We start from the raw sequence: 12603 nt of genomic DNA, 5'->3' as shown, positions 1-12603 counted from the left end.
CTCGCGTGAATGCGAGACCTATTGCATTGCAAATGCTTGTTATATATCGGTATATGGTCAATTTGCATACAAATAATCATAAATGTAATGTACTTTTATAGTCTGTGGTTATTCTGAAAACCTGTTATGGATGCAGCCCTTCTTGATCTAACCTAGATACCTATACGCCTGATTAGTTTTATATAAACATTCCTGTACACCATTACAATAGGTCAAGAAAGTGGATTCATAATGGTTAAATGCTCTGCCTAATTGCATATCGGTTATAAAGGTCTGTCGACTGTCATACGTAATTTGCTCCTATGTGTCAGCTGTGTTTATATGTGATCGTGTCATGAGTAGTAGCCGTAATAGCTCAAAGCATGTTTTCTTAAGACCAGCTTCTGTTAGAGAGTCTAAAACTGCTTTCATGTTAGGAAGTCTGTCATTACTAAAAAAACAAAACTGGTTACTCATCTTTTATCATAACCTGTGCATGGTTCCCCTTGTCATCAATATTACAAGTCTCAGCTTAGTGATTATTTTTTCAGAGTGTAAGGTTTGCTATATATTATGTTTGTCTTTGGTCTCTCTTGGTGTAGATTCCAATACACCAGTACCATGTACTTGCTAAACTACGAAGTCAGCGCCAAAAGAGTTGCAGTTCAGTGTGTAAGCCACTGAAATGGCACGTCTTGCACAGAACACACTGGGTGTTAGTGAATTCACCATTTTACTGAGTTATATGTTAAACTACAAACTTTTGTCACATATTTTCTTATATCAGCTTGTAAATTATGTCAACTTTCGTTGTGCAGATTTCAGTTGAACTACACCATGGATTCAGAAAGAATGTTGGATGTTTGACATATTTTGAAAACACTGGAAAGGTTATAGTTTTAAGCAACTGAAAAGAACATTTACCTAGCATAGTATTCTTAAGTTGGCTGATTTAAAAATAGAGTTTCAATAGGATTGACATTTAACAATGCTTATATTGGTTGTTTTTCTTGATAATATTCAAGTTCTTGTTTAACCCCTTCAGTGCCCGCCCCTTTCCCCGCCCAGTGCCGGCCGTTGCATTAGATGGCGGGGTCTATGACGAGCTGGACTCGTCATGGGCACAGCGCCACCGCGGCCCATGACGAGTCCAGCTCGTCATGGGCACTGAAGGGGTTAAGCCAAGTTTCAATAAGGATTTAAGATTCACAAAGCCATTTGGACATATTGTTTAGAAGTTCAAGATTTCTTAACATTTTAGAAGACCATGCCCGTCAGCTTTAAAAATTATTTTAGTGCATATACTTGGACATAGATTCTGTTCAATAGAATATAGTAATTCTTTGAAATATGTTGTCAGATCTAGAACTAAAGCGAGTGTGATGAATCACAAAGTAGTCAGTTGTATCCATGAAGGGGTGCGGTAGTATTTCTTTTTTTGTACTGTACATTTCACAGTTATACCACTGCACTTCTGTTCAGCCATAGCTTATCACTGTTTGATCTAATGTAAGGGTACTGAGGAAATTGTCATAGGTGTTAGTGACATTACCCAATCAAGTGCTGAATATACAATTCCAATTTTCAAGATTGTTGTTGGTTTTAGGTAAATATTTGTATGTATTTTCATGACTATTCTGAACATCGGCAAAAGTTGCAGTTACAATTTTTCTTTTCGTTCAAAATCTAGTGTCACTTTTCAGCTATACTGATACTGATGGGTGCATTGATTGCTACACTTATTCACATTATATATTTTTTTAGTTTTGTGTATTTTTTTCCCAATTCACACAAGTATTTTAATTAATACTATTAGATCCACTTTTCATGGTGGTTTGTTTGGGAAAGGTTTACTTCCTTGACAGATGAGCAGCGGCAGTCTATGTTAATGTCCTTTAATGCTGAACACAATTTTGTGGTTTTTACTTCCTTTCTCAAAAATCTAGTTAACAAACAAATACTTTCTCGTTCAGTATGCAATGACTAAGTATATTTTTTAGGCTTGCTTTTTCAGATTGTTTTTCATTTTCTTAAGCGTTTATCTTATTTTTTCCTCTTTATTACGCTTTCACATCACGGAGCTCGTATTATAAAAGTGAGTAGCGGTGAGTTGTTTTTTATTTGGTGGCTTAATGGGGCTTGGACATTACCAGGAAGTTCCCCTGCAGATTGGTAAATATGGATTGAGCGGGGATTCCCTCCTGTAGCAGTACATGGCCTTATCCTGAGTGTCGTAGAAATTTTAAAAGTCAGATTAAAACTGTGTGCCCAGTTTCAAATTGCGTGCTCACCAAGCGATACCTGGAGGAAATTGACCAGCTACAACATTACAGAAATGGAAGTAGCATATGGTAATACCAATCTCAGAGATGGGTATCTGCATTGTTTACCAATTCTAGTGGAAATAGTTTGAATCTAACACAATGAGTGACGTGTTAGGGTGTGGTAACAAGATTTGTCCAACATGTTTTTGTGACCTGTTTTAACTCCAAACTTGTGATTAGTTCATAAAATGAATGGTATAATTTAAAATCTCTTTTCAGTGGCACAGTGTTCGCCCTGATATTTGCTATGACATTGGGAATGCAAGTTTCTCCGGGATGGTTGACGGGCATATGGGAATAGAATACACTTTTTCAGGTATAACTTGCATTATTGATTGTAGGTTACCGTGTATATAGTTAAAAACACATACACTGAAGCGAGAAGCATATGCAGCCATTACTTAATCATTGACACATGCATCCCAAAAATTTAATTGCGGTAATGAACCGAACCCTATTAAGTTTTTTATTTGCTACTTTTGAATGAACATGGAATTTGTTGTCACCTTCATCAGGCATATGGCTGACATACTGACTGCAAGAAAAAAGGTTAAGGCTCTGTAATTAATTTGACTATAAACCACAATAATGTTGTCCGTGGTAGATTGCAGTTGCTATCATTGCCGGCTGGTTGTGATGGAGACCTACAAGCTTACACTAGTTCCAGAAATCAGAGGGAACACTAATCCCATTACTAGATCGCCCTCTAGAGAGCACTGCCTGCACCTTTCAAGCCAGCATGGCATTTGCTCTTCCACCTAGACGTTGGTGCACAAGGGGCATGTTGATGTCGCTGGGAGGAGAATGACCTATGCTGGAGGCATTCATCTTTTTGGGTGAAAGTTCTAAAATGTTCAGAAGCTGTTCTTCAGGCAAGAATATGGCTAGGCCTGGAGGGAAGCGATGATGTGATAAGTCTACAGTCTCTCTAGTTGATCGCACAAGAGCATGCTATTGAGGTGGGGTCACTGTAGTTTCGCCCTGCCAGCAAGTTTGGATATGCCCATGCCATGTATAGTTTTTTAGACACTCTCACCAGAATAGTCTTGTCCTGTGTCATCTGATGAGAGCAATGCTCTACTGCAATCACAGCATCTGTAATGCTGATAATGTAAAATGGAACTAGTAGATCTTTGAGTCTGTTAACAATTTGTAGTCATTGTGAACCGCATTATTTTAGTTCTGCTTTGCCACTTCAGCTACTTATGTTACTAATGCCATGGCTATGTTTATGCAAAACTCCTAACTTTAAAATCTGCTCTGAGATAACTCTGCAATTATAATTTACAAGATAATTTGCTTTCACAACCTCAATAAAATGAGGCTTTGACAGCTGAGGCATTCCCAGCTGTCAACACGATTTGCTCATTATGTTCATGTGGGTTCCTAACAAAATTGGACATAAGTGAAATAGCCACTAAGTGAAAGTTTCCTTACTTCCTGTGTGTGCCTTGCTATGTATGCTGTTTTGTGGTAAACCGACACAACCCATAAAGTATGTCATTAAATCCTTAAATTCTGACCTTGTTTTTTTTTTTTTTTTAAATGCAACAGAGAATATTAAACCAAAGCACATTGTGAGCAATGATAGCTCGGACAGTGATGATGAATCGCAAGGACCTAAAGGTATTTTTTTTGGGGGGGGGGGGGGGGGGGCATTTCATGCTTTAAAGAGAATGTCGATAAATGTATGTTGTGCTGTTGTTTTGTTCTCTTTGTACCCTATTCTGGTGGATTTATTTCTTGTAAATGTGTTTTCTTCTGTTGAATTTACAGATTTTCATGTTAATTTCACTCTCCTTGGCTTATACTGCTAACTACACACATTTTACTGTTATTGAAATGTATATTATGATTCCTATTTCCTTTTTGAATAATAGACATATATGTTAATTTTAAAGCGTGCCATTTTGTATTGCTTTTGTTTTGTTTAATAGGCATAAAAATAGTTTAACAAATGTGAAGTGGACTTTTGGAGTGTGGTGTGCTTTCCTGTAGGTCTTTGTGGAATTATTAAGTATTTAGTGAAGTATTTTGCTCCATGGATTTGGATTGTTCTTCCCCTTCTGGCAAAGCAGCATTTACTGTAGATCTGTACATAGGTATTACTGCTACGTTTCTCCAGTTTCATACATCTCTAAATCACATGTTACTGTTACCCATGTTAGTGGTGCTCGTTTTTATCAACCATGTAAGAATAAAATATTGAGTCAGCAATACTATATTTTGAGTCTGTAATCCCAAGTCAATTGGATTTTCATCGTTTTTATTTATTTACATCTTCTGGCATCGTAATGCTGACAGACACCTCCAATTATCAGGTAATCTGTGTAGAGAATTGTACAGCTACAGAGACATAATTTAGCAACCTTGTGGTGTAAAAGAAATAAAAACCTGACAAGTGGGTATCTCCAGTGGAGGCAGTATTACACTGCAGGAAGAAAAAAGATATCAATCACTCAATCAATTTATCTTTATTCGGATACAATCTGATCCATAAAAGTACAACATCACTATCGATATACATATAATACTCATTCCTCACTCGAACAAAAACAGTTAAAAAAATAAAACATAAGATAAATTTAAAAACAATCTAAAAAATGGGAGTGGGTTGGACTGATAATTCATGCAAAGATCAACATTCTTTAGTGTGCAAAAATACAAAATGTAAACTTTGGAGCACTGTGCAAAATAGGCAATTAGTAGACTTCCGACAATATAAATAACAATTTAATCATTGGGTGCTAAAAGAGGCCCTATATATACTAGTGTTAGTAAATTACAAATGGGCGATAATGTATATTGGGTAGACAATAAAGTAGATCCTCTATGTTGCTATGCAAAGGTGGCAAGCGCATAAACATAATTATAATGCAAATAATCAATTTGTAACAACCAATTTTGAGCAAAATAAATGTTTCTTAGCTAGCCAGTAAAGTTTTCCCTATGTTTTTTACATATAATGACATTTTTTCAAGGGTTAAGCATGGAGGCTCGTGATTTGACAGCTGCTGATAAAAAGGAGCCAACACGATAAATCATATCCTCACTGCCCAATTGCAGTATTTCTTCGTATGCAAGGATGTGATTAATTATCCCATTTGCCTTGAAATAGGGGATAAGATATTGTTTAGTGTACTTTACATAAAATCTGCAGGAAAACAGAAAGTGTGGTAAAAATCTGTGTAGAGAATTGTACAGCTACAGAGACATAATTTAGCAACCTTGTGGTGTAAAAGAAATAAAAACCTGACAAGTGGGTATCTCCAGTGGAGGCAGTATTACACTGCAGGAAGAAAAAAGATATGCGCTACCAGTTCTAGCACAGTGATAGCCAAAGATAGGACAAAACCAGATTGCATCTTTAAAATGCCGGCAAAAGACGCACAAAACGACTAGCAGTGATTTTCTTTGCCCAGTCGTTCCTCCTCAATGAAAGCAAGTCACTCCTTTTACAGCACTTTATGTAGTGATGGAATACACTGAAAGAGGTTTGCACTGAAGACGTGTCCATCCACACTTTCCCACAAGCTGTATGAGAAAAGGTGACACCAAGAGTAATCTTGAGAAGATATGAAGTTAATATTTTCTTTGCACCCATAACCAATGCTCTGCTAACTGCAGCATGATGGCGTACACCACAGTCAGAGATTATAGTTGGTTATTAAAAAGTATGATAGATTATGTAAAATGATGTGTTCAATACTTAGAAAAGGAGGGTCGGTATAGGGCCAGCTGTTCCATAAGCTACACCATGGTATAAAACGTTTTTATGCTTGTCTCTATAGTTGTTGCAAAGTACAGTAAACGTTACTGGAAGAGGATAATTTTACAGATTGACCTAGGTACATTAAAGCTGAGGTGTCCAGAGTTGGGTTAAAAGAGGAGCATCTCTGGTGGATTTTCAGAATACCCCAAGGATATATTTACTTTGAATTAATGTATGTGGGATATATATGCTGATTATCCGCATAGTCTGTCACTCAAGGTTTTTGTTTGTAATAGTACAATATACAATCACAGTGTATGGTATCGCACAAGGCCAGTCCAAATAATGATAATACAAGCAGTGAACATATGGACACAGTTAACCTGTGATTTATTACCTTTTAACAATTTTAACCTTCCTGACCAACCTAATTACTAGTATCTCTTTATGTTGTATAGAAAAGATCTTTTAGTTGCATACAGCCTATCTTAAATATGTTACTCTTGCTCAAGCACAGTCTGCCCAACCTCCTTTACCCTGTCTATATAGTTGTCATTTATCCCAATCTTTTTATAATTCATAATTTGTTAAAAGTAGAATTCAGTTATTGTAACTATAGCTCATATTGCCCACAGCAATGTCTTAACTGAACCATTTTGTCCCTTTTCCAGGGGGGGGGGGGGGGAGGGGGGTTACATTCTTTTGTTTTTGATGTCTGGCTAACAAGATCACATCCCAGTCACTTAGTGGCTTACTAGCCCTGCTTGACAACAGGCTTTGACTGCCTTCCAGTACATGGCTATATTATGTTTCCCTATAATCAGGGGATCAGGGGTAAATAAATAAACATAAGTATGTTCTTGGCTTGTTTTGGCCTTCTCAAAAGCCCTAATAAACCGAGGACGCAGGGGAGTCTCTATTCGTATGTCTGTCAATTTTGCAATGAGGGGCACAATTGAGGTCCAATATTGCCTGATTTGTGGGGGGCTCCTAGGCAATGTAAAAAAAAATTGTATCCATCAGGATTTATAAAGCGCAGCTAATCTCCTGATCCAGGTGCTTGCAGGCCCCAGAGGCTTATTCAAAAAGCTAGGTCTTGAGGGCCATTTGGAATTTGATGGTCCAAAAGTGCTTGGGAAGGCTGTTCCAGGTCTTTGCTGAGATGTGAGAGAAGGAGCTGTAGTAAAAGAGGCGCTTTTGTGATTTGGCACCCTATGATGACCCCCAAATACCACCATTTTAACTGACTTTAGTGTGTTATTTTACCTTAGCCTGTATATGTGAGACGTTCCTGTATATGCCTGCTTCTCTTCTGTCTTGTAATCTTGTTGTCTTTTAGTGAGAGCTGTCACAGAGACATTTATATTATAAGTGCTTACTATTGGCTTTAACATGGTCTCATATCATCTTGCTCTCTGACTTTGCCTTGCTTCTCTGTGCACAGAATTAGGAGTTCTTACTATTGACTTTGACATGGCCTCATGTCTGACTTTGCCTTGCTCCTGCCTACACAGCAGTGCTTGCGATTCATATTCAAGGTCTTTCTGCTCCTCACTTGTTTTTCGCACCTCACCGACCAGAGAGAACTGGATATTATCTGTGGAATGTGCATACTCTGCCTTGGAGCCATAATACAGAGGCTTGGCCAGCCGATGTTGTGGCCTTGACGCAGACTGGTACAGGCCAGCTCGGTTCTTTCTCATGAGAGAAGGGGGCGAGGTTTGATAGAAGCTTCGCCTCACATTGAATAGTATTAAAGCTGGAGGCTTTGGCAGCCCAGGCGGAAGTTCACCACAGAGTAGACGTACTGCTGTGGGGGTGACGGAACTTGGGTCCCGGCTGGTACTTCTTCCTGGGCTGTTGAAAGGGCTTCCCCAGCTGACAATGGAAAGAATGTTGCATAGCCAGTCGGTGAGGTGTTCTTAACCATTTCTACATTATTCTATCCTTTCCTATTTTTATATTTTCTTTACTCTTTGCACATATTGCATTTTATTCTAATTGTTTATTGTAGGTAATTGACATTTGAGAATCTGCATTTACTGATATATTTAGTTTACCTTTGTGAACATTGCATTAATCAATGGGTTTCTTTGAGTCTGCTATGATTTATATATTTGGCCTACCGTTTTGAACATTGCATTAATAAACTTATGTGTTATATTCCACACATTTGGATTTGTTTTCTTGCCCCGCCATAAGGAAGTGCTGCGTAATACCTGGTCTTTTGTGGGTGCTGTGCAAAGTGTATTATTTAAAAGGTGCAGTGGTGAAAGGTGCCTCGCCTTAAGGGAGTGTTGGTGTTTTGGGTGTGGCTTGTTGGTGAGCAGCCACATTCATTACAGGAGCGTCTTTCACTTCTGCTTCGTGAGTTTGCGGGGAGTATGGGCAAATGAAAGGGAGGAGGAGTGTAGTCTTCTCGATGGTTGATGGAAGTTCAGGTGGTGTTAATGTAGGCCGGTCCTTGGTTTTGTAGAGCCTTTTGTGCATGGGCCATAGCTTGAATTGGCATCTCTTTTGTATGGGGAGCATGTGGAATTTCCTGAGGTGGGGTGTGATGTGGGTGTGTCAGGGAAGGCTGAGGATGAGTCTGGCTGCGACGTTCTGTATGGTCTAAAATCTCTGTAGAAGGTGTGCTGCGATTTCTACGTAGAGGGCATTTCCATAGTCAATGTGGCTGGTGATGAGGGCTTGTCATGGTGCGCCTCATGTGTAGGGGTAGCAACTTCAAGATCTAGAGTAGAGTGTGGTCATGATACTTGTAATTAGAGACGCGCCATCACTGGTCTGGGAGGCACTCCAGGTGTTTATGCGTAGCCAGGAACACTGTTTTCACTCCACAGGGAAAAATGTGGATTGTTTACCAGCCAGCAATACTATATCGACAATCCATTTTACAAGGTACAACTCGATACTGGGTCCCTCTACTCGTTCCGGCAGTCCAATAATCCGTATGTTAGTCCTGCATGATCTGTCTTCTGAATTATTGGCTTTCATTTCAAACAGGTTGACTTGTCTTGCAATTGCTCCTGCATGCATTTCACATTAGGGCACATAGCAAGCTGTGTAGACTCAGTGGTTTCCACCCTATCAATCTGCTTCCTGTGATATGCTCATAGCAAACCCAGGTTTAGGGCATAATGTTAATTTTGGATACAAGGGTAGTTTTTTAACATCAAAATAGCTTCTAAAATGGCCTCAAATTTACTGGTGGGCTCACGAAGTGTAGATTCTGCTTTCTCAGTGGTTGTTGAGGTCTGTTCACCAGTCAATGTGTGGGTCTGTCAGATCCCCCTGACCTGGGGCCTTATATCCACGCAGTTTCTGTATGCTGCATAGCTTCAGGGCATGGGCACCTCACACAGCATTTTGCATTCTCAGGGAGTGCCAGGAGCACAAGACAACCGCATTCAGCAGTTACAACCAGGTATGTACAGCAGGGTGTCGAGTAGGCACTATGCAACAATTGAACTACCAAGAAAAGAGGGTGGTTGAGATACAGCAGCAAACAAGGAACTCCCTGTTTGTGTGGGGGCCGCTGTCCATCTCAGAACATTCCTGTTACAGCATTGGTAAGAGCAGGGCGGGAAAACACTTGTGTCTCTGGTCAGCAGCGAGTCCTGGGCTCCAGCTAAGGTGATGTAATTATATCTCAGTAGCAACTCCCAGTGTCTGGCTTTTTATTTTGTCTGATAGTTGTGGAAGTTTGCATATGTAGAATGGAGGTGAGGCTTGTCTATGTACCAGCGCTTTACTTGGCCATATATGCTGGCACCATTGACCGGCAAGCCCCCTTCTGTATCATTGTAGGCTCTAGTCACCAAAAGGAAAAGTTGCCAGCTTGGCTCCCTCACAAGTTGTCAGGAGAGAAATCTTCTGCAGGTGTGTTGATCACCACTCTATGTTGTGCTGCTCTCGGTGCAACTGCACAACTCCATACAGGTGCGGCTCCTTAATGTTAGGTCATGGTCGATGTCTAAGGTTCGACGTGGTACGGGTCGGTCAACAAGAAGCCCCTGCTGCTGTCCGCTGGTCACCGCTGATAGATCTGGCCAGGGGAAGGTTTTTGTGTGGTCATGATAAGTGTAATTAGGAGAATTTCACAGAGCTCTTGCTTTGTACGTCCTACATGATCGCCTGCCTGACCACGCCCCCTTCTGTTATGCTGTTAACACACATTTGTCCCCATTTGAGCCAAACTGAAAACATCGTGGGTTTCCTGGAAATGACGTTGTTACTCCTACTGTAGAAGAAAAGAGGGAAAAATATACATGTATACCCTTTCAGTGCAGTTATGTATCTATACATTTATTACATTACTCATACTTTAGAAGAACAAGGGACAAAAAAATACAAAAAAAATCTTAGACTTTTTCCAATGCAGTACTGTCTCACCCTATACCTCTCTCAATGTATCCTCTACCTCCACTCTCTGACTCTTCCTAAACCTCATTCTACTACTATTATCTCCAAAATAAACCTTTCTAGACTCTACCCCCCTCTATCCCTCCTTGGCTCTCTCTGAATCTTATTTTACTACTATGATCTCCCAAGCAATCCCTCATGTATCCCAAACCTCACTTTTACTACTATGGTTTCCCTAATCCCTTTCCAAAGACCTGTCCCTCCTCCATCTCTCCTTTTACTCATCCCAAGCCTCATTTTACTACTATGATTTCTCAAATAACACCTTCTAGACTTTCCCTCTTCCATCCCTCTATTATCCTACTGAATCCAACTAACAGACAGCTTAAATTAACGCATATTTCCCTACACTAACCCACCACTAATCCTTTTTTGGGTTCCGGAGTAGCGTGCTACTCACCGAAAAGTGCTTTGATGCCACGTCAGGGGTAGTAAGCGCTATATGAATACAATGACAGATCCTCTTAATGGGACCGCCTGGCTCTGTGCAGAGGTGGAAAGAAGTGGGAGGCACTACGCTCTGCTCTCACAAAGCGCTTCCTGTTTGGAACTCGAGCAGTCTTAAGAAAATACACACTTCCCGTCACCCCACAGCTGCTCGGGTCTCGGTCGGCGCTAATGATTTATATAGGCTTTGCAGTGGGCTGCTTGCGCTGCGTGTATTGATTGCCCTCTGGGACGGCCCATCCGTCACACAGCCACAATTTATGTTGGCATCGTCAAGTTGGAAGCTCTTCAAACTAAACCCTAAGTTCTGCAGGGCATTCGTTGTTTATTATGGCTCTGATGATGACAATGTAGTAAACAGTTTAAGGGAATAGCGCCACGAAAAACATTTACTCCCAGGCTGCAGTCATCCTTTACCCTTTAACACGATGTCTTTTGTCACACTTCAAATCAGATAAACACGCGCTCCACTTGAAAATAACTCTTTTAATGCTACTTGTTTTAGCCACTGCGGTGGGGACAAAAAAGGGACTGCTGTGTAATTTCACATCTAAGTCGAAAGTGTCTGGTGGGCCTAGCTTGTTGTGTAGACGAGATTCTGCTTTTCGACATCCTCTAGCTTTGAACAACCTGCGTGTGATCTAAATGTCCTTTCTTTTTATTTTTCGTTTAAATCCTGCTGCAGTGGGGGACAAAACAATTGACTTATTTTACATTCCATATATTCTATAAACAAATCTGTAATGTGCCAGTTTACTTTTATAATATCTAAAAGGCATGGACGTCGATTCGCCAAAATACCAGGGGTAGCGGAACTGACGTATACCCTTTGGCTTAAGTGACATCATATGACTTTTAAGCCTGAATCTTACCAGAAGTGATGTCACATTTACTTAGTCCTGATAACATCACAATAATAATAATTTCTGAATTTACATAATAATTGCGTAATTAATATAACGACCCAACAAAAACAAATGTGTGTTTTGGATATCAATTCTTTATAAAGGTGCAGGCATGATATGTCAAGGGAGCAATTAGCTGAATTGTGGTGAGCAAGTGAAGTGAGTGTGATGTACTCTAAGGGAGATCAAAGGCTGAGGGTTGCTCTCTTCTGAGCAAATTTTGAAAAAAAATGGGTTAATAGTGCATTTTAACCCACAATTTTCAGAAAATTTGCTAAAAATCATGGCGTCTGAAAGGCACTCATTAAATATTCAAGTCCTTTCCTGGTGTGCCAGGCTAATGAAACCTGACAGTCCCCATGAGTTGACTCAATTATGTTTAAGGGGCCCGTAATGTCAAAATTTACCTCCATTACTAGGGCCAGCATGTTGCCATGGGCGGCCTTTTGGCCCAAACATTACTTACAATATCTCAGTGCCAGGATTTATTTTGCTAATATTGCTGTCCATTATGTCAAAAGTTACATCTAGTATGTCAAGGACCACATTTTATCATGGATGGCCCCATGACATTGCCACTGTTGTTCTCCCATGTGCCAAGAATTTCCTCCAATGTGCCAAGCACCAGTAATTTTCCACAGGTGCCACCTATGCCAAGAATTTCCTCTAGGTTGCCAGCACTGGCATTTGTCGTGGGTGTTCTGTGCCAAAATGTACATACAGTGTGCCAGCACTAGCATTTTGCAGTGGGTATTCCATAAGCAAGTATTGCCTCCAGTATGCCAGTGCCAGCATTTTGTCCAGGGTGCTT

The 12603-nt window shown here is 40.1% G+C and overlaps 1 protein-coding gene across 1 annotated transcript in view; it reads left to right on the top strand.

The window, feature by feature from the left end:
* PLA2G4A (phospholipase A2 group IVA) overlaps window positions 1-12603 on the top strand; it is a 737221-nt gene that overhangs the window by 543482 nt on the left and 181136 nt on the right. The window contains exon 13 of the mRNA XM_085601661.1: window positions 3858-3929. Within this exon, the coding sequence (XP_085457787.1) occupies window positions 3858-3929 (72 nt within the window). The remainder of the gene's footprint in view (window positions 1-3857; window positions 3930-12603) is intronic.

Source organism: Triturus cristatus, chromosome 4_2 (assembly GCF_964204655.1).
Source record: "Triturus cristatus chromosome 4_2, aTriCri1.1, whole genome shotgun sequence".
In the NCBI taxonomy this organism is placed as follows: Eukaryota; Metazoa; Chordata; class Amphibia; order Caudata; family Salamandridae; genus Triturus; species Triturus cristatus.
The sequence above is the reverse complement of the archived record's forward strand: the minus strand, read 5'-3'. Positions and strand labels throughout refer to the sequence as shown.